Raw genomic sequence first — 23884 nt, forward strand, 5'->3', positions numbered from 1 at the left:
TTATACATCACGTGCCTCCCGTGTGGACGTCAGGCACGTCCACGGTGGGCACGCTCAGGGGGGGGGGGGGAATTGCTTTCACTATGGCCAGGGACCCCCGTGACAGTGGTCGGGTCCACTAGGCAAAACACTACAAATACGGACAATTAAAAACAACCATAAATCAAGAATAATAGGAATCAAATATTATTCTGCTACATGCTCTCTGCTCGATTTGTTCATTTACATCTAAGGTGTGAGGTGTAGTGCCCAGGGATAAATCTACAAGAATACATTCAAACAGATACCCAATGCAATTGCTACACAAATATAAAATGATTAAATAAATCCCAATTACAATGAAAATATTTATGTAACATGTTGGATAAAAAAAAATAATATTAGAATAAACCACTGAATTTATTTAAATATTTAAGTGCCACTATGCTACATGTCTTTACTACACTAGATTCTGGAGAAGCCCCTTGATGGTACAACGTTTTTATCAAGATAGTGCACAACATTCATAAAATGTAAGGCCTGCAGTGGAAACCTTTTATTGGGAACAATAATGTTGCTCCATCAAAATCTATTATCTAGTGAAATTACATAATTCAGGTTCACACAAAGTGTTCATTGCAACCACATGCAAAGAACTATACCTCACACAAGAATTAACAGATGCCCTCATCAGTCACATCACTGATGACAAGAAGAAAGCTTAGACTTGACTGATTATCCTCTATGTATTATCTTATTTTGACAATGGGAATGAAATTTCACTTTTGAAAACTAGAGGGACTATTACATTTGCCACTGTACTCTTTACACATGCTCTTCCTCGTTAGACTAGCCTATAGGCCAGTATGGCTGTGTCAGAAGGGATAGTATGAGAAGTGAGTGTATGGACTGATCTACGGTCTCACTTATTGAAAAGAGCATGCACTGTCTATTGTGAGACAAATTGTTAGCTTACACTGCACCTAAGAGTCTACCCATTGCTTATCAATGGTTTTCTTCATCGTCACTTACATTTCCTTGCTTCTTATTTGTTAGCCTTTATGGTCCTTCTTTCCTCTTCTTGTGTTTACCCCTCCCTTGGAGCATTGACAGATTATTTTTGTCCTTCAACTGCTCATTTTTTAGGGGCTATTTTTTCTTTTTGTTTAAGCACTCTATAGAATGCATGTGTTTTTCAGCCTAATTTGCTTCTCTTCCCCGCTTCCTGTTGCGCTCACCATCTTGACCGTGTGTTTTTCCCCTGTCATTGCTCTTTCACATATTCAATTTTCCTATCTCGCTGCTCCACATTGGTCTCCATCTCCATTAATTGATTTTTCTCCCTGCATCCTCTGTGTTGCTTACCCCCACCTTCACCCCCTTGTTGCTTCTGTGTCACTTCCCCCACCCTCCTGTTCATTTCCCTCCTATTCTCCATGATTCCACTCCTTGCCCTTCGTATTGCTTCCACACTCCCCTCCACCATGCTCCACTTTGCAGTCTCTCAACTGTACTTCTCCGTTTGAGTTTGACTCCCAGAGAAGCTGAGGCTGTTTGGATCTGCCCTGCCAGGGAACTAATGACCTGCATGGCTTTTGGATCAATTTTGTTGGGGAACAAATACTGAAGCTCCACTTCTAAGAGCCCTGGGACCTACAATCAAGGCTTGGGGTGTCAGAATGAAGGAGGTCAGGTTCCTCAGCTTTCTTACTCTGAAGTGCACTACTCCTCCCTTTGGCACATTAACACTTGCAGTGCCGTTGCCCTCCCAGATGGGTTGCAGAGTGAGTGTCACAGAGGAGCAAAGTAGTCACTCCTTCTTTCAGCTCCACAAGTTTTAGATGTGACTCCAAGGACCTCATCGTTTTACAACATCACACTTTTCAGTTCTCGTCTAGGATACAGCTTTTAACTTTCTGTAGCAATAGCCTTTTGTGGACCACAGTGCTCCAAGACGGATGAAAATGAGGTGGGTGTGTGAACTACAATCCTGTGTTTTACACAGCATGCTTCCAGACCGCATTTAGGTGCCTCTTTGTGAGGTTTCTGGTATTGCATCCAGACATATAACAACACTAGACATATGCCTAAAACAAGCCAGACCTATTTTCTCTGTGAGTGCTTGTTAGCAGTTCGAAATAAATGAAAAAAAGAATGAGTTTCTTATAAATAATTAGAATTAGTAATTACAAATGGTGCATATGTGACTATTACTATATGTGTGCTATAGGGAGTCCAAGGATTATAATCTGAAAACTGCTATGGCCCACTAACTCACACTGCCTTCAGCCCCAGCTCTAGAACTCTCAATCGTGCCCATCATGAACACCCTTCCGCAACCAGAACTCTCCCGACACCTAAATGCAACTCACTTAACATGTACCATACAAGCATTAGAAAGCCCAATAGTTCAGCCTTTTAGAGTTCAGACCTCTTGGCTTTGTCAATATTTAGTAAAGTAAATTCTGATTAAAATACAAACTTACATAAAGCAAAGAGAGTTTATAAATGTTAAGAGATTCAAAGGGCCTGACTTACGACTTTCGGTATTCAAAGAAGGCATTTAGGAGTACTAAAGTTAGGATTTTGTCTCAGTTAAACTTTAGTTTTGGTCTTAAGTTAAACTGAAGACAAACTTAAGTTTAACTGAGCCAAAATCCTTGTCGTAAAGTTAGGATTTTGAAGTGTGTCTTAAGTTTGAAGCTGTGAGAGAGATAGTTGAGTACTCCTCTCCCAGTAATCACCGGAGTCTTTTGTAATGAGTCAACTTTACGTTTATTGGCAGTAAGGAAAAAACCTGTGTTCGATGAGCCAGATATCAGCAGCTCATTTTCCATGCCTCAACCAACCGTCCTGGAATATCCCCATACCACAAAGGCCTTCCTTTACATTCTCACATTCTTTTTTTTTTTTTTTTTGAAACCGTTTATTGCAATCTCAAATATATACAAGTATGGGCCTACAACCTTCCGGCCGGCCGCTAAAGTGACAGAAGCAAATGACATATATACAATAAGGCACCTGACTTTGCAGAGACGATAAAGCAGGAGGTATCAACAACGTGGGCCACATGACTCTGAGCCCACAATACGGTTTCGTTTTATACAACACAACAACATAAAACCACACCCGCAAGGCAACCCGCGATCGAAAATGACGACACGTGCTCCTCCAGTGGGGGACCCCAACCATCCAAAGAAATCCAGAGAGGGGAAGGGAAACAGATCCGGGACTGGGAGAACAATGTGCCCGGGGCTGAGGGAGGGGGTCAACTAGGGGGATGGAGCTGGTGAAGTGGGAGGCAACAACGGCGGCTCGCAAATACCCCCGCGGTAGGCGTTCCAGGGGCCCCATATCTTCACCCATGCCCCAGGCTTACCCCGCGCCACATACATCACCTTTTCTCGGAACATGCACCAATCCATGTGTTCTTTCCAGGCTGACACCGCCGGGGGCCTCTGGGATCCCCACAGTTGAGCAATGTCACGTTTAGCTATCATATATCCCAGAGTCACCCATCGCGTCTGCGGAACCGAGTAATCGGTCGGTTCCCACACATTCAGCAAGCATCTCCTCGCTTCAGGCAACAGCGCGACATGCGTAACCGCTCGCAGGACCTCATGCACACCACGCCAGAATCGCTCCACCCTCGGACATTCCCACAGAATGTGCAAAAAAGTCGCCAAAGCACCACACCCACGCTTACACAATCCATCCTCGGCATAGCCCATACGCAGAAGCCTTGGCCCCGTCATATACACCCGGTGGAGTATCTTAAGCTGGACGAAGCGAAGGCGAGCCGGGATGGCCACCTCCTTCGGAGAGGCCACCGCGGAAATCCAGTCCTCGTCGTCCAACTCCAGCCCATCGGCAACCCAAGCCTCGCGGAGGCCAGTCAGTAAGCCCGAGCGGTCATTTATCAATTTCTTGTAAATGAGGGAGATCGTGCTGTCCGGAACGTGGCCATCTAGCACTCTATCCTCCAGGGGGGAGGACTCCGGGATGGAGGCCACGTCTGGGAAGACGGAACCCAGTGCGTGACGGATCTGCAGGTAGCGAAAGTATTCACTGCCCTGCAGCTGAAACTCCGCCTGCAGCATCTCGAATGTTTTGAATCCTCCCCTCGTCCAGAGATCTCCCACTGTACTGATGCCTATCATGTCCCACCTCTCGAAGCCCTTCGAGGTCCACAAAGAGCCCAGCCTCTCCGTACATTCTCACATTCTAACTCCCTTTGGAGACACCATGAGCATGAAGACAGTGTCCAACACAACTTACATTGTATAATACACCCCCTTCCTTTCAATCACTGCATAACACCACACACACATGTCCTTCACATCACAGACACCAATCATACACATAAGGAACACCTACATACACGGGTGGGGAGCACAGAAACAATACATGATACATGGGAATGACACAACCTACCCCCCAAAACAAAATACAGGAACCCTATCTACCCACACAAAAAATCTCCTAGCCAACCTGGAGGTCTGCGACACCTTCTTACTGCCATTTTACTATCAGCACATCACGTCCCTTTTCAGCGGCCTGATCTTCTCTGACAATCTCTCTCCCCCTCGCTGCAGTTGCTTGAAAATCACCATCATTCATCACATCCACCCTGAATATGACCCAGAATCTTTATCCAGTACCGAGTGATCACATCCCTTATGGAACAGAGCGACTCTTCTCAGGTTCCAAGTGTGACCATTTTCCAACCACACCCAATTACGCCTAACAATCTTCACTTTATTAGGACCCCAAAACTTTCACAAACCAGGCCTCAGCCCTCCCAGCTTAATCTTCACCCACTCTCCTATGCCAACCATGTCTATTCCCTTTGACATGCATCCTCATTTCTTACCACCTGCTCACTGCAACCCTCTCGCAACCACAAAGAAACAAATGTGGTTCCTGGTGTCCTACCCCTCATCTCAAAGAGCACTCAGAAACTACTTGTTACTACTACTGTATTAAAGTACAAAAACGTATTATTGGGACGCGCAGCACTTTTCAAAATGAGGACCCTCCCACGCGTCCTGTACGCCCTGCAGAATTACCCTGACCTGGTCCTGACCAGGTACTTTAACGACATTGAAAGCACTCTGAGGGATCTATTATGGGATAGTAGACCGCTTATCGCACTACAAAAACTCAAACTTGGATGGTACGATGGAGGCATAGGACTCCCCGACATCAAAAAATACTATTGGGCGGCCCATTTAGCGGCCGTAAACCATTGCACCTATCATATTGGGGACGACTCAGGCTACAGAATGGACAGGTGGCTACTCCCAGGGGGTAACTTCAGCAGAGCGCTCTATTCCAGACCCAACAGGTACTCCCTAACAAAGCACTCTGGCACATAATTAACCGGAAATTAGGATGGGCTAAGAAACTCACACTCACCACCCCACTGTGGGACGCTGAACAACTGGGCTCCCTCGGGAGGTAAAGAGGCTTTGACAAATGGGACTTAATTGGATTGTCCCACATCGGGGACCTCTGGGGAGCAGATGGGGTGGTCACATCGCCTCACTTCAAAAGACTCATAAACTAGCAGATTCAGAGTATTTCAGGTATATCCAAGTTAGACACTCCCTTCAAGCTAATCTACCAGTAGGGTCATCCCCACCGGAATCCTCCCCCCTCGAGGACAGACTACTGGATGGATACCTACCAGATAAGGCTATCTCCCTCACGTATAAAAAACTCATAAACAATACACCCGACCCCCTCGTCTCATTGAGGGAACGATGGGGAAGGGATGGGCTAGAACTAGATGATGAGGAATGGCAGGAGGCAGTGTCATCCCCCAGGGAACTGGCTATTTCATCTAGACTTCGTCTGGTCCAGTTAAAAATTCTACACAGAACATATATCTCTGGTTTCAGAATGGTGCACATGGGCTGGGCTAACAAGGGGTTATGTAGGAGACAGTGCGGACTTGAGGGCTCCTTCATGCACATCATATGGGAATGCGAGTTGATTCAGGAGTATTGGAGAGGGGTACAAGAGTGCATCAGTGCTCTATGGGGTGTAGTGATTCATCCGGAAGCCAAGCGGTGCCTTTTAAATGTGTAGGAGACCACAGATCTTAACAGCAGGGACAAGCTATGGGCAACTTTAGGACAAATGGTGGCAAATAGGAATATTGCCCGGCTATCGGGAGCGATGGTGCCGCCTACACTGGGAGCCTGGAAAGCAGACATGGACTGGAATATGCTTATGGAGAAAACTATCTATGTTGCACGCGGCTGCCCCCAAAAATGGTTGGCGGTGTGGGATACATGGACTGTATATTGTGGTAATATTTGTGAGCCTCCTCCTCTCCCCCCCCCATGATGAATCAGTATCGCCTTGACCCTAATGCTATTGATGAACTCATTCCTGCTGTGTGTACTGTGATATAACATGCATCGAATTCATCATCAGAACTGAGATGTTGCAATGAACATTGGCTGTATTGTGGTGACCTGAACCTTTCTCGTTAATGAAAACAGAATACAAAAAAAAACAGTACAAAAACTTGTGCCAACCTGGAGGTCTGCGACACCTTCTTACTACCATTTTACTATCAGCACATCACGTCCCTTTTCAGCGGCCTGATCTTCTCTGATAATCTCGCTCCCCCTCGCTGCAGTTGCTTGAAAATCACCATCATTCATCAATATCCACCCTGAATACGACCCAGAACCTTTATCCAGTACCGAGTGATCACATCCCTTCTGGAACAGAGCGACTCTTCTCAGGTTCCAAGTGTGTCCATTTTCCAAGCTCACCCAATTACGCCCAACAATCTTCACTTTATTAGGACCCGAAAACTTTCACAAACCAGGCCTCAGCCCTCCCAGCTTAACCTTCACCCACTCTCCTATGCCAACCATGTCTCTTCCCTTTGGCATGCATCCTCATTTCTTACCACCTGCTCACTGCAACCCTCTCACAACCACAAAGAAACAAACTTGGTTCCTGGTTTCCTACCCCTCATCATCTCGAAGAGCACTCAGAAACTACTTGTTACTACTACTGTATTAAAGTACAAACATTTGTGCAATATGCAACAGTTGAATTCTCTTTTCCTTTTGTGTAGTGATGGCTACAACAAGTGGAGGGACGCATTCAAACCCACGCAGATCCTCGAGAGTTTATGCAAAAAGCATGCGCTTCCTTCTCCTGACTACAGGAGAGAAGAGGTTAAGGTCAACAACAAAGTATTCCGGATTCCGCATGAAGCCTTCCCTGAAGGTAAGCATTTACGCACAAAGCCCGTCTTCAAAGGAGGTCAATGAGAGCATTGGGATTTTCACTGCAAACAGAGCACTTTTTGGAATTGCAATCTGTATGTTTGTTATGTAATGGTCCTTCTCCAGAGGCCATCTTCCTTAAATTCTAAACTGTGAATCTGTGAAGACTGCCCATATTAGGGAATAGGGTAACGCCGCTGTTTGATTCAGCGGTGTGCTCGCCATCTCGGTACCCTCTTGTTTATCCTGATTTATGCAGTGGCGGCTGGTGGATTTTAAATGTGGTGAGGCGAAAACTGTCAGAGAGCCTAAACTGAAAAAGTGTGGGACAGGACAATTTCTTATATATATATTCACTTAAAAAACCATAGGTTTCACACATGTTATAGTTAGCTGGACATTTCACTCATAAAAAACCATTGAAATTCCCCCGTTATAGTTAGTTCAGATAACAATAACTCACGCGACCGCAATCCACTGCTGATGACGTCACACATTACATCACTCATGACATGGTCAGTGACATCACTCATGACATCACTAATGACATCATCCTTGTGATAGAGTGGCGGTCGCGCGAGTTATAGTTATCTGAACTAACTATAACGGGGGAATTTCAATGGTTTTTTACGAGTGAAATGTCCAGCTAACTATAACATGTGTGAAACCTATGGTTTTTTAAGTGAATTTGCAAGGTTTTTTAAATGCTAATTTATGTATGTATTAATATATTTTTTATATATTTATTTTACAATAAACTACCTATGTATATAGTTATATATTGACTGTATCCTGTAATATGGAATGGATCAGCTCTTTTTTTTTAATTTGGAGGAAGTTGAACAGCATAGTTAATATTTTCTATAACTTATAAACAGTTTAAAATGTTGTTGTTTTTTTTAAGGTTTTTTCATGGTACGCGCACCCCGCGATTTAAAAATAAATAAATGATTTTTTCACCCTTCGGGGTCCTTCAGGGACCCCCTGACAAAGGCTAGGGGGTCAGGGACTCTCTACCCTGCCCCCTTTTCACGTTCTCCGCCTTTCTTTTTCACTGTCACACACAAAATGGCGGCCGACACTTCCTGATTTCGACCGATTCGAATGTTGACTGACATGTAACCACCAATCAGAATTACGCTTGCGCACGTTAAGGTGCGCGCACCGTGCGCGCTTATAGATATTTATGTACTTTAAACTGCAATTTTCTCAGGAACTACTGAACAGATTGACACCATATATCCAAAAGGCACATGCCTGACCTGAGGACTACCTCTTTGCCAAATTTCAAGTAATTATGTTCAGCCGTTCGGGCTGTACCTTCGACTAAAGGTCCTATGGGAAAATGCATGGGGAAAACGCATTTTGGGACCCCCCTTTTTTCTCACCCCCCGCTTCACGAATCACCCTGAGACTTTCAGGGTAGGAGCTGAGTGGACCGCCCCATTAGTTTTGAAAATTTCGCGAGGATTCGTCAACTGGCGCCAAAGTTATTCAAAATAGAATTTTCAGATTTCCTATGGAAACTCGGTCCTAACTATAACTATCTACTGGCGACCGCCAGTAGATAATATATATATATATATATATATATATATATATATATATATATATATATATATACACATGCATAAATGTGCAAGGGAGCAAGGGAGTAGCTCTCTGGACTAGCTCTCCTGATGTGTGTGGAGCTGGGAGACTCTGACCTTTGCGGACTGCCCTGCCCCGCTCCTCCTGATTGGCGGGAGACTCCGACGCCTCTACTGAGGAATCCCTATTGTAATATGGTCGACTCGCAGACTCACAGGACCTGATCCCTGGGGAGAGATCTCCTTGTGCTCTTGTGATCTCACTCCCGTCTGAGTGGGTTTTACCACTCATTCTGGAGTGTTGTTCTTACCCACCTGTGTGTGAGCATTTTTATCCACTTTTTGTTCCTTGTAACACCTCTGGGTGTGGGAGGTGCCTGGCTCCTGTGATTTTAATTTTGAACTCTTTCCCTCTCCTTGTAGCACTCACAGTGCAGGGAGAAGCCTGGCTCCTCTTTCTTTAACTTTTAGTTGTGTGACGCCGTTTTTATTTCAGCTGCCTTTCTTGACGACATGCAGGGGACTTGCTCTTCTGACGCAGCCGCGGTCCGTGCAGGTAAGAGCGGTGGGGCCGGGTGAGGGGAATTTCGATGGACGATGATGTGGGAAAATTATATAAATAATACATTTTTCCTCATCATCATCTGTCAAAATCCCCCCCCACCCGGCCCGCCACCCCACCACTCTTACCTGCACGGATCGGGGCTGCCCTGACATGTATGTGGCTGGGAGGCTCTGACCTCTGCGGACTGCTCCGCCCCTCTCCTCCCAATTGGGGGGAGCCTGCGATTCCTTTCCTGAGGAGGCCTTTTTTAATATGGCCAGCGAGCGCAGCGGGCGTGCCTAAGGCAAGCCTGTCTATGCCCACCTGCGCCCGTCTGTGGCCAGCCATAGCCACGGGCCAGTCCCCCTGCCTGACGTGGTTGCGCTGGGAGGCTCCGACTGCTACGGACTGCCCCACTCCTCTCCTCCCAATTGGTGGGAGACTGCCCTGCCTCTCTCCTACTGATTTGCGGGAGACTCCGACACCTCTCCTGAGGAGGCCTATTTTAATATGGCCAATGAGCAGACGCACCAGACCTGATCTGTGGGGAGAGATCTCCTTGTACTCTTGTGATCCCACTCCCATCTGAGTGGGTTTTACCACTCGTTCTGGAGTGTTATGCTTACCCACCTGTGTGTGAGCATTTTTATCCACTTTCTGTTCCTTGAAACACCTCCGGGTGTGGGAGGTGCCTGGTTCCCTTATTTTAATTTTGAACTCTTTCCTTTCCTTGTAGTACTCACAGTGTAGGGAGGTGCCTAGCTCCTCTTTCTTCAACTTTTAGTTGTGTGACACCTTTTTTTTTTAGCTGCCTTTCTTGACGACGTGCAGGGGACAGGCTCTCCTGACGTGTGTGCGGCTGGGAGGCTCTGACTCCTGCGGACTGCCCCGCCCCTCTCCTCCCAATTGGTGGGAGAGTGTGATGCCTCTCCTGAGGAGGCCTATTTTAATATGGCCGACACATGCAGCGGGCGTGCCTAAGGCAAGCCTGTCTACGCCCATCTGCGCCATTCCGCAGCTGACCAGAGCCAGCGGCCAGTCCCCTGCCTGTTTCAATCACATTCTTAGGCAGTTCTTCTGTAGGAAACACAAGGACCTCGCCCCCGATGAGAAAGGAGTGTATGGGTGCTATACAGGTAGGTGAGGCCATCGTGCAATGCAAACACTGTGACTTCTTGCTCGCACCCAAAGATGTTAATGTGATGAAATCCCAACCACTGTTAAGAAGAATCATTTTAAAGGCTTTTCACTCAATAGTCACTCGTTGCCCAAACACGAACAGGAGATTTTCGACATGCTCAGATAGTGGGCCCTAATTACCTTTTTTGACGGAAAACTGCCTCGCAGAGAATTCCATGCCCGATATTCTCCATGCTCTATCCCGGTTATGGGAGTGCAAGATGCGACTGCCCTTGTCAGCGTGGAGGAGGCATTACGGTTATCTCTAAAATTTCCTGGAACTGCAAGGGGTATATCTTCCAGACTGTGAAGCAGTGCAATTGTTTAAAACTCTGTCTGGTAATACCTCTATAGTAGGACTTTTAATTTATAGACCCCCAGGACCTGCCACCAATTTTATACAAACCCTAGCTGAGTTCATCTCGCAATTAGCCTTGCGTCATAAGAAATTGATGATAATCGGGGAGCTTAATTTGCATTTAGAGGCAGCAGATTACCAGGCAGCCTCCTCTCTAATCAGAAATCTTGAAACCCTGCAGTTGTCTCAACTAGTGTCCGAACCCACGCATTTAAAAGGTCATACGCTAGATCCCATTTTCTCTATTCGAACTGTTTCTCCCTTTAGACTGCCTTGGACCGGCCACTTTTTTGGTCTCTTTTCTCTTTCCATTGACTCTGATCTCCCCTTTGACCCGCACTGCCCCACCCTCCCTATTGAGAAAATGGGCTAGGCCCACTCCTGAAAATTTTACCACCGCCCTGATGGCTATTGACCCAGCTATTGGGAAGGACAATGAACCTCGCTACACACAATTTTGAAGCATTGCTATCCATGTCTATTGACAATATAGCACCACTGTCATCAAGACGCAACCTTAGATCCTCTCCTCCTGCACCCTGGTATAGTGAACAACTAGCAACATCTAAAAAACACTCTAAACACCTTGAACACGAATGGAGGAAACAGCATAATACGATCAGTCACTTTTGACTCAAAGAAGCCTTGAATCAATATGATAAGCTCGTTAGAGCGACATGTAGAAAATATTGAGCTCAGAAAATTGACTTAGACGTAATACCACTAAAGAATTATTCTCTTTACTGAAAGTTCTTTCATCTCCAGAAAGAGTATGAATTGCTGCTATCATATTGCAATATTACTCCCAGAATATTGCAATATGATAGCCACCTTTTTCCACCGCTAAAGTCACTAAGATTTAAAACTCATTCCCTGAGGCAGTACAGAAGGAAGACTTCCCAGATCAGTGAACAGTTGGATGACATGATCAATGTCGACATCCCCTCTTTGGAGGAACTGAAACCCTCTTTCTGACCATCAAGTCATGCTCACCCCTTGACCCTGCCCCACCCAAAATTCTACACCTTGGCATCACTGCCATTGTCCCCTATCTATGTGAACTGATCACTAAATCCATCAATCCATGCTTAGTGCTGAATCAATGGAAACATGCAATGATACTTCCCATTCAGAAAAACCTCTCTCTGGCTCCTTCTGTCTTAGAGAGCCTCAGACCCATATCTTAGCTGCCTTTTTGGGCGAAAATTCTAGAGAAACATGTTAACAGTCACCTAACAACTTTCATTGAATCAAAAGCGATGCTTCATTCCTATCAATTGGGTTTCAGGGTGCACTATTCTACTGAGTCGGCTCTCCTCCTGACAGAGGAAGTTCTCAGACAGAACGCAGATAAAGGCCAGACTTCTGCCCTTATATTGCTTGACCTAAGTGCTGCCTTCAACATCGTATCTCACAAGATCTTAATTAATCGGCGGCAGCAATATGGGATAGGAGGCAAAGTGCTGAAATAGTTTAAGTCCTTTCTCCAGGATCGAACCTTTCAGGTCACTCAAAAGCCATGTGTGTCAGAAATCTTATCTCAACTTCTACAAGGCTCAATTCTGAGCCCTACATTGTTTAATATATACATGAGACCTCTAGCAGATATAATTAATAAATACAACATACAGGTGGTATGCTGATGACACTCAACGTATTGTGAATCTATCAGAACCTAATACCATCTCAGCAAAGCACTTTAAATCTTTGTTGGCTGAAGTAGCCACTTGGATGACGAATAGCTGTTAAAATTGAATGTGAATAAAACAAAACTTCTGTGTGTAGGAAAGACCCCTTTGCTCTGAGCTTCCGCCCGGTGGCCGGTATCCTTGGGCCAGCCGCTGTAACCCAAACTGAAAGTTAAAAATCTAGTAATCTGGTTTGACTCCAAACTCTCCTTCGAAGATCAGGTTAGTAAGGTTGCGGGTAGTGGTTTGGCACTCTCAAAACCCTATGAAAAATCTTAGACCTAATACCCACCAAATCCCGCAAAACTATTGTACATGCTCTCATTACCTCCCAATTGGATGATGGTTATATTCTGTATCTTGGAGCCACAAAGGGGAGTATCAATTTGCAGCAGCAAATTTAAAATGCCGTAGCGAGACTTGTGTTAATCTCCCAAAAGATCCTCAGCATCAGCCTCTCTCAATCAGTCACACTGGCTCCTAGTGTCCCAAAGAATTAAGTTTGAAGCCTTCTGCTTTTGCCACCGCATACTTCACAAGCAAGGCCCTAGTTACCTGCTTTTGATGATACAAGTTTACATCCCACGCCATGATTTTAGATCATCTGAAGCTAAGCTTGATAGATTTCCGAAGACAATGAAAGCCAGACTGAGAGCTTGCGGTTTCTCCTTCTTTTCTGCGAAAATGTGAAACTCTCTTCCTTATGCTGTGAGAGTGTCTCCTTCTGAGAAAGAGTTTAGAAGCAAACTAGAAACATGACTGTTCCGCAACCCGCTCTAACCCCCGAAGCCGCTAGATTCCTGTATTTCTCTTTCCCCAGATCTCGGTCTTAGCACAGTGTATGTATATATATATATATATATATATATATATATATATATCTCGCACAGTGCTGCTTCTTGCACTTCCCTTCCTCCGGGAAAAACGGACGGCGAGACCACAACTTCGTGCTGAAATTTTTGTTTTTATTCAGCCACCTTGTCCATCACATATATATATATTCACTGAAAAAACCATAGGTTTCAGGCACGTTATAGTTAGAAATTAGCATTTTAAAAACCTTAGAAATTCACTGAAAAAAACATAGGTTTTAGGGAAAGTTATAGTTAGTTGGACATTTCACTCATACAAAACCATAGAAATTCCCCCGTTATAGTTAGTACAGCTAACTATAACTCGCGCCCCCGCAATGCACTGCTGATGACGTCACATATTACATCACTCATGACATGGTCAGTGACATCACTGATGACATCTCAAATGACATCACTGATGACATCACTGATAACATCATCCATGTGATAATTAGATGCATCTTCTCAAACCCTATTATAACCTTTGATACACCCACTCTAAATTACAGACTGCCATTCTCAAAACCATGGACACTCCATCACCAATAACTACATATCCACTCACTGATTCTTAGGTTTACACACACATCCACTCACTCACCCGTACAGTCACTCATACTTATGGTCACTCAGTACAGGACTATCATATGCACTCACACACCGCCACTCATCCATAGAGGTACTCACACACCTAGTCAGTCATGCTAATACTTATTCACACTGCCATTTACTCACCTATACAGTTATACACACACCAGCTCAATTACTCATACAAATACTAGCACATTCTTACGCTCTTATACAATCACTGATACAAGCACACACTCATCCATACAGCCACACACCTATACACACACACTCACCCACCCATACAGTCCATCACAGATGCACTCTTGAAACCATGCACCCAGTGAATCACCCACCTACACACCTAGTCACACACTCCCCACCCACACAAACACTCAGGCACCCATATAGATACTCAGACAACAAATCAATAACCCATATAGACACTCATGTAGCTATTCGCAAACCCATGCAGCCGCTTACACACCAACAGACAGACGGATACAAACATTCACACAGTTTAGTCACTAACCCATGCATTCAGTAAGATACGTTTAACCACTCACTTATAGAGTCATTCACACACCTACTAAATCATCCATTCAGACGCTTATACACCCACTCATTCTTCAATACGCCTTTCCCTATATATATTAAACACATTTGAACTTTACAGAAACATACAGTCACAGGATGATGTCATCAGTGATGCCACTGACCATGTCATGAGTGATGTAATATGTGACGTCTTCAGCAGTGCATTGCGGGGGGGGGTGAGTTATAGTTAGCTGTACTAACTATAACAGGGGAATTTCTATGGTTTTGTACGAGTGAAATGTCCAACTAACTATAACTTTCCCTAAAACCTATGGTTTTTTCAGTGAATTTCAAAGGTTTTTTAAATGCTACTTTCTAGCTATGCCTACAGAGGTAGGACATGTGAGGGATAAAGTGCCCTTCAATCCTGAGGGCCCTTGGGGGCCAACTAGCCTACCAGGTACCTCCTGTAAGCGCCACAGAGCTGCATTGCAGAGAGGTGTAAAAAGGGGCGTAGCCTCTGAACACCTCTCTGCAACGCAGCTCCCTGGCGCATACTGGAGGTACCTGGTGGGATAGTTGGCCCCCAGGGACCCTCAGTATTCAAGGGGAATTAATTCCACAACTTACAACGCGCCACGGGGCGCGTTTGCACAGTGGTGAAGGGAGGGGACGGGACCTGAGGTGCCATGTGTGAAAACACGCCCTGTGGCGCGTATAAAGTTGGGGAATTAATTCCCTTTCAATACTGAGGGGCCCTGGGGGCCAACTAGCCCACTAGGTGCTTTCAGTAAGCGCCGCTGCGTTGCAGAGAGGTGGTCTAGGTCATGCCCCTTTTTACACCTCTCTGCAACGCAGCTCTGTGGCGCTTGCTGGAGGTACCTAGTGGGCTAGTTGGACCCCAGGGACCCTCAGGATTCAAGGGGACTTAATCCCCCAAGTTAAAATGCGCCACGGGGCGCGTTTGCACAGTAGTGAAGGGAGGGGGCGGGGCCTAAGGTGCAGTGATTTTCAGTGAGGTTAAATCTCTCATGTGGTCGTGCTGGTAGTGTAAGGTCCTCTTGTCAAGTTATAGTATTTGCAGTTTTCCACATTAACCTTCTATACTACTTTGATTCAAATCTGAGACTACACAAAACGCAGATCTCTCCAACAAATGCTTTAACCTCCAGAGTTATCTCAACATTATATTATTATTTCCTGAGATTTACTGGGCACCACTGCAGCCGATGCAGACTTTGCAATCAATTAGGCACAACAGATCTACTACCATGCTTCTCCTTATTGTCAATTTCTTTGTGGCAGGGTTTTAAAAAAACATAACTGTATTTGTTGAGGCTCTGATTTTGCATCGGGATGCGCCACATTTTCTGGCACAACCCTGACGCAAAATCTCATTTGTTAAATCTCATAATGCGCTTAAATGTACTCATGATATACCCGATAAACATATGTCTGAGGTCTTAATATCTGATGTGATTTTTTGTGATGTCACTTCAAGTTAGAACGCTTCCAGTGATGCCATGTGCGATGTCACATGTTGTGACGTCTTGCGCTGTGATGGCACACGCCATGTTGTCACTTGCAGGCTGCCTAACTTTATTAGTCCTCCAATTCTTTTTTTTCGACTAGTGACCTGCCCGAGACACCATGCCTTGGAGGCTGCTGCCAAGGTCTTGAAGACATTTCACACCCGTAATGGACATCGTCTGCTCAAAGCATTCAAACAATTAACTGGAAACCTGCTCTTTGCAGGGGTTTCCAGCTTATTGTTTGCACACTGTGAGATATTGGCTCCTCACTGGGTGACCGTGTGATAGGAGTCAATATCAAGTCGCTCGCGGAGGGACAGTGTGATTTGGAAGGTCTGACATTGGTATGGAGTTGCATTGTGGTCCCGGTTAACTGCCTCATTTATTTACATGAGAAAGACATTTCATTCAGAAAGGTTTTATACAGGACTGGCCACAATACATCTCTTCCTCCCTCACATTACTAAGTGCTGAACCCCAGGACAAGAGCACCTCTCTATCTAGTCATGCAAAATATCAACAGCTGTATATATAATATCACAACCAATGTCAACCACACAATTTCCGACGGTGTAGCGTGCTACTTGTCCGATAATGCACCTTGTCATCCCACAACAGGGCATGTGGCGCTATATAAATGGCACGGTGTGATGCAGCATAAAACATGTTGAAGGAAGAAGCTGTTGTGTGTCATAAAGGCAAGAAGTACAAAGCAATAATTGATAAGTACATTGTTTAACATCACCAAAAAATTAAATTAAGAGCGTATTCTTCCTCTTTTCTGATCACAAGATCCTGTCTTCAGGGTGGTTTTAAACTTGTTGATAAATGACTTGCCCAGATGTCGAAAGGCAGGGAGTTCAAGTGAAAGGGACCTGGGAGGTGGAGAGGCTGGTACCTGGATGCTGTGCAAGGAGGTCTGGGTACAGTGCAAGGGGGTCTGGGTGCAAGTAAGAGAGGTGGGGCGGTCCGGTCAGGTGGGGGGGATTTTGACAGACGATGACAAGGGAAAATTAATTATTTATTCAATTTCCCCTCGTGGTTGCTGTCGGATTCCCTCCCAACCCCGCCACACCGCTCTTACCTGCACGGGCCGCTCCTGGTGCAACTAATAGGTTTGGATTGTTGAATCAAAGATTCAAAGTTGGAACATTAGCAAGGTAGCCAGGAAAAATACTGTGATCTGCTTTGACATCAAGCGGCAGTAGTACCAACCTGCTGGCAAATCTTTCATTCTTGACTTTGTCGACACAAGGATGTGGTTATAGTCAGGGTAGTGATACAAATTGAGTTGTAGTGGCTCGAAAGGAAGTGTGTGAAAAAGTGGAGAGCCAGATGCTGCAGGAGGTGTGGATTTTATCCGCTCTTTTTTATGAATACTGCGATTGAATGTCAATAATTTATCATACCATGCCTCATAGCACTTTGCATTGATTAAAATCACAGCCACTGCTGTTGTGAAAAATGTCTAGAAAAAATTGAAAAAGCCAATAGATATCGCATAGGCGAATCCTATTGTCTTTGTCAATGCTTCTTTTCTATTGTACTTGGCACGGAGTGGGCTGTGTGTCAGCTAGACACAGTCCAAGCAGTTTATTCTGTGAGTTGCCACAGCACTGTCCCTCACTGCTTCCTCGCGCCACTGTACTCTTAGTGTCACCCTTCCTTCCCGGCATTTGTTTTTCGGGTAGTGGGCCACCAGGACTAATGATCCCCCCTGGGGCCGTATTATGCATTGTCATTGTTTGCACCTGGTGCACCTTTTAAACGGTGCACTGGGCACAAACAATAACAATGCGCCCCATTATGGTGAATGCGCTGCCCCGAGGGCATCTGCAAACTCGCGATGCCCCAGGGGCAGCGAATTCATGTGAAAAACAGAGCGGCAGTTTGCAGTCGCTCTGTTTTTTCACAGTGCAGGTGGCAATCCGCCTGCACTTTTAAAGGGGATTAGAGATCCCCTTGCAGGTGGGTGTAGTCAGTACCTGCACCGCCTGCAAGGGGATATCTGGGGGGTCCATAGGACTCCCCTTATCCCTCCAGAGGGCTGCTCTCAGGAGGCACACTCACAGTGCCCCACCTAGAAGGTGGCGCACTGTGAGTACGCCCCCTCAGAGCTTCTTTGCCACGTCTGTAATATGGCACGGGCACAGAGGCAAAGGAATTCCCTCATTTGCTTAGGGCACCCCCCTATGCAAAAAAGGGAACACTCCCAGTGGTAGTACTGGCGCTTTAAGTGCTCCAGCCCTATCGATATTACTGGAGGGGATGCACAAGCATCTGCACCCCCTTTTGTAATACCAAAATGCCCCGGGGGCGTGCAAAGTAGGCGCAAACGTCCATTGCACCCCAGGGCACTTATTGTAATACGGCCCTAGGTCTAAACGTTTCAGCGTGACATTCATTCCCAGCCCCTGGAGACAGGTACTGTTTTAACCACGAATAGGCAACAGCTAATATAAATTTGTTGTCTTTCATTAAGGGCTAGCTACAATGCTAAAGCACTGTAACTACTGGGTGTTTGCCTTGTGGCACTCGGTTAATCAAGTGGTTACTGCACTTACTGGAGAGTTATGTGTGCAGTCTCTGGTCACAAGTTTGAATTCATATTAAATAGTATCCCTGTCTGTATGCGGCAGTATGAGCATGGCTATAGACACACGCCTCACTAGGCGTGTCTAGGTGTACCTGTGTGTCAGGTCAGAATAGCAAGGTTGTGATTAGGAGGTGGCCCACCCAATCATTTGACAATGAAGAATGGATACCAATGACTTCTCCTGTTCTGGAGTTACATGTGTTTTATGTGTGAAAAGAGACTATTGGCCGGTGGTGCTGGAACAATTTTCAGAGTGGGGGTGCTGCCATCAATGTTACATCACTGAAGTCATAGGGATTGTAAACAAATCCAAGCAACAAACAAAGAACAAGTGTACAAAATGTATTCAGCAGGAGAGTGGAAAGTGTGTACTATGTAGCTGGGGGTGTATTTTGGAGCATAATGTTACAAGTATATTACCAAAGCATTATGTGATAGCGCACTGTCATTTACAAACAACACACTCACTCTCCATTGAAATTGGCATTCTATACAGTAATACGGGTATATCCAACGCATTGCAAATAATGCGGGAAATCGGGTTTCATCGCCAAGTGTATTGATTTGTTTTGATGCTGTTAAAAACTTCGTTTCCAGCACACTTCAGAATTACAAAAAATTTGCTCAGTGTGTGCTTTCCTAACTGTTGATAATATCTGGAACATTTGTACAGTTCAGTTACAGATATTGAAATTTTGTTTTGTGTTAGGAAAATAATGTCATCCTACTGCCTTTCCTTTAACACTCGTACCCAGCAATATTGTCGCATAGTTCACTTATAGAAAATCCTCTAACTTTACCAGCCTCCCTTTTAAGATAATGAGAATCTATTTGTCACAAGACATAGTCTGACATTCGACCTCTGCCTTTAAACGCACCGCATGAAGATTTAAAAGCATCTTTATTGCTCATTTACGTTCGGAATTTGAAGATGGTTGTTTTGGGGGTGCTGCAGCACCCTCACACCCATACTTCGAGTATATCTATCTATCTATCTATCTATCTATCTATCTATCTATCTATCTATCTGATAGACCTGTCATCACGCGCATTGTTTTTTAAAACCTTTACTGGAAACTTGCTTTTAAGTTCGCTGCCACGCTGCCTTGCCGCTTGTAAACCGGGAAACAGTCAGGCTTACCTGCACTTTAATTGTTGTGTCACCCGCATTCGGCGGGACTTAGTTAGCGGGGGCTCCTGGCTTACGGTGCTTGACCGCCATCTTGGGGTGGGTGAGGGAAGGCTTTGGCCATTCTAGGCGCCATATTGGGTGGGTCAGACGCCATACTAGGCGGAACCCGCGTATTGGAGAGCTATATAAACTGCTCTTCTGACACAGTAAGGTAGACCTGTCATCACGCGCATTGTTTTTTAAAACCTTTACTGGAATCTTGCTTTTAAGTTCGCTGCCACGCTGCCTTGCCGCTTGTAAACCGGGAAACAGTCAGGCTTACCTGCACTTTAATTGTTGTGTCACCCGCATTCGGCGGGACTTAGTTAGCGGGGGCTCCTGGCTTACGGCGCTTGACTGCCATCTTGGGGTGGGTGAGGGAAGGCTTTGGCCATCCTAGGCACCATATTGGGTGGGTCAGACGCCATACTAGGCGGAACCCGCGTATTGGAGAGCTATATAAACTGCTCTTCTGACACGGTAAGGTAGACATGTCATCACGCGCATTGTTTTTTAAAACCTTTACTGGAATCTTGCTTTTAAGTTCGCTGCCACGCTGCCTTGCCGCTTGTAAACTGGGAAACAGTCAGGCTTACCTGCATTTTAATTGTTGTGTCACCCGCATTCGGCGGGACTTAGTTAGCGGGGGCTCCTGGCTTACGGCGCTTGACTGCCATCTTGGGGTGGGTGAGGGAAGGCTTTGGCCATTCTAGGCGCCATATTGGGTGGGTCAGACGCCATACTAGGCGGAACCCGCGTATTGGAGAGCTATATAAACTGCTCTTCTGACACGGTAAGGTAGACCTGTCATCACGCGCATTGTTTTTTAAAACCTTTACTGGAATCTTGCTTTTAAGTTCGCTGCCACGCTGCCTTGCCGCTTGTAAACCGGGAAACAGTCAGACTTACCTGCACTTTAATTGTTGTGTCACCCGCATTCGGCGGGACTTAGTTAGCGGGGGCTCCTGGCTTACGGCGCTTGAACGCCATCTTGGGGGGGGTGAGGGAAGGCTTTGGCCATTCTAGGCGCCATATTGGGTGGGTCAGACGCCATACTAGGCGGAACCCGCGTGGCGTAATACTATTAATAAGAATGGAAGAACGGGCGCGCCGTGGGCGCGCCTGAGGTGCGCCAGAGGTAAGCCCGTTTGCGCCCGTTCGCGTCCCGGTTGCTCCCGGTACTACAGGGCCGACTACTCCACACTTAGTATACTCCCAAGAAGAATTGTGTGCCTTGAACCACCATATGGCCCCAAGTAAACGATCTACCACGCGGTCATCTATCCAGCCCACTATATCTTGTGGCCTTCTTAATGTTCGCTCCCTTGTGAAGCACCATGCCGAAATTGCGTTACTAGTTGAGTCTGCTAAATTGGATATTTTGTTTCTAACAGAGACCTGGACCAGAACAGATAGTGGAGCGGATCTGGGTTGGGCTTGCCCTCCGGGCTACTTTATAAGACATATTCCTCGAACTACGGGGAGGGGTGGTGGAGTGGGATTTATTTGTAGGGACACACTCTCCGTCTCACAGCTCGCAGTTAAACAAGTGACAGGATTTGAACTCTTGGGCTTCTCCCTGATGGCTCAGGGTGGCATAGTATTAGCAGGTCTTCTTTGTTATAGACCACCCTCCGGAATCACTTCTTCCTTCCAGCAATTTATTGACCTTGTTTATGACCTATCCAACTCACATTCTAAGTTCATAGTGTTGGGCGATTTCAATCTACGACCCTCAGGCTCACAAGAACTAGCCTTCAGAGAAATCTGCCAAGCATGTAGCAATATACAGCTAGAGCAGCTTGTGCAGTGTTCTACTCATGTGAAGGGGCACACCTTGGACTTGGTCTTTGCGGACAAGAAGTTGGTCGTTATTAATGAGGTCATGGATCAATGCTGGACAGATCATGCTTTGGTCCTTATGTCCATCTTTGTGTCAGGAGAACAGCGTAGTGAAGATGGCCTGGCTAGGCATAAATTTAGTAGACAGTGGTCTCGTTTGTTAAGGGGGTCAAGTTTACCTTCACTACTGTCCACAACATTTGCGGTGGAGGAAACTGTGGATAAAAGCTATGCTGCTCTTAGTCAACAAATTCTGACATCATTAGACGAATTGATCCCTCTAAAGAGGATGAATAACAAACCTCTGAGAGCCAACGCCTGGTTTACTAACGATCTTAGTCAACAGAAACTTCGCTGTAAGCAGGCGGAGCGTGCTTGGAGGAGAGGATACGGGGAATTGGATCGTGTGGCGTATAGGCAGACCTTGCGGGAATATAAAGTCCACTTAAGGATGGCCAAGGCGAAGTTCTTGGAAGATTCTTTGACCAAAGCCACTAATAAATCACAGACCCTTTTTAAACTGGTAAATAACTTGGCCAATCCTGCCTGCGCAGCACCAGTTACTGTAGTATCTCAGGAACTGTGTGACTCCTTGGCCTCTGCGTTTGAGGAAAAAATTAAGCTAATTCTGAGTGGCCTTTCGACCTCGGGCAACGTGGCCTCGGGAAAGCTTTCTCCATTGAAACCTCTCCACTCCCCAAGTGATGAGGAGGTTAAAGGGGAGCAACAGCAACTATCTTGCTTTCCTACTCCTTCCTTGGAGGAATTCTATACACTAGCTAATGGTGTGTCCTCAGGTTCCCCACTTGACCCTTTGCCACACAAGATATGGAAGGCTCTTCAGACAGAACTGCTACCTCCGCTGCATACCATCTGCTGCCAGTCATTGGCTACAGCTTCGGTCCCTGACAGCTGGAAGCTGGCAATAGTGACACCCTTGTTAAAAAAGCCTTCTTTGGACCCGCTATGTCCAGCTAGCTATAGGCCTATCTCGTTGCTACCATTTCCTATAAAAATTTTGGAGAGGCTGGTCACAAGGACTCTATCTAACTTCCTGGAATCCAACTCATATCTGGACGCAGTCCAATTTGGATTTAGACCAGCGCATGGGACCGAGACCGCCTTGATCACCGTGTTGGATGATCTGCGAACGCGTGTCGACACAGGTAAGGCAGCATTCTTAGTGTTGCTGGACATGTCGGCCGCGTTCGACACGGTGGATCATGCTGTCCTTTTGGACTGCCTTCAGAGAGCGGGTGTTGCTGGTTTGGCGTTGGGCTGGCTAAAATCTTATCTTGGTAATAGGCAACAAGCGGTTGCATTACCACCTTTTCGCTCAGCCATACGTCAGGTGAAGCAGGGTGTGCCACAGGGGTCCGCGATCAGCCCGATCCTTTTTAATCTTTACCTCCGACCCCTAATCAGTTTGATAAAATCATTCGGCATTTCAGTTATTAACTACGCCGATGATACGCAACTGATTTTTTCTTTTGAGGGTAAGGAGGCGGTCTCGAGGGACACTTTTCATCAGTGTATGTCGGAAACTGCAGAATGGCTTCGGTTTAACTCGCTCCAATTTAACGGGGCAAAAACCGAGGTGCTTCATTGCTCCTTGGACCGGCCCTCTCGCCCGCTGCCAGGGGATTTCTGGCCGGCTTCTATTTTGGGCACTGTGACAGCTGCTGAGTCGGCTCGTAATCTGGGGGTCATGTTTGAACCTAGTCTGCAGCTTGACGCCTCTGTAAACAAGGCCACTCCAAAACCTCTTTCTTTGGTATCAGGCTGCTAGACCCCTAAGATCCTCCTCGGCGTTCCTGATAAAAGTTCCTAAATTTGTCAGAGTGAGGATGGGCGGCTGCGCTTTTGGCTTTGCAGCAGCTAAGTTGTGGAATACCCTTCCACTGTCGCTAAGGAGTAAGCAAGATCTAACTTCCTTTAAGAAAGAATTGAAGACCTTTCTCTTTCCAAGAGCAATGTAGTGTACTAGATCTGATGATCCGTTGAAGGTCAAGCGCCAGGATACCCTTGGGGTGGCAGTCGCTCTCAACAAGAATATAATACATATCTATCTATCTATCTATCTATCTATCTATCTATCTATCTATCTATCTATCTATCTATCTATCTATCTATCTATATGTGGAAAATGGTGGATGTAAAACGCCACCACAACATCAAGTGGATTAGCAGTC

At 45.9% G+C, this 23884-nt stretch overlaps 1 protein-coding gene and 1 long non-coding RNA gene across 2 annotated transcripts in view; one reads left to right on the top strand and one right to left on the bottom strand.

The window, feature by feature from the left end:
• The window catches only part of LOC146812054 (fer-1-like protein 4), a 1053957-nt gene that overhangs the window by 968030 nt on the left and 62043 nt on the right, over nucleotides 1-23884 (top strand). The window contains exon 38 of the mRNA XM_085619061.1: nucleotides 7082-7236. Coding sequence (XP_085475187.1) covers nucleotides 7082-7236 — 155 coding nt within the window. The remainder of the gene's footprint in view (nucleotides 1-7081; nucleotides 7237-23884) is intronic.
• LOC146812056 (uncharacterized) overlaps nucleotides 1-23884 on the bottom strand; it is a 156805-nt gene that overhangs the window by 29182 nt on the left and 103739 nt on the right. The window lies entirely within an intron of this gene.

Source organism: Triturus cristatus, chromosome 7, assembly GCF_964204655.1.
Source record: "Triturus cristatus chromosome 7, aTriCri1.1, whole genome shotgun sequence".
Lineage (NCBI taxonomy): Eukaryota > Metazoa > Chordata > Amphibia > Caudata > Salamandridae > Triturus > Triturus cristatus.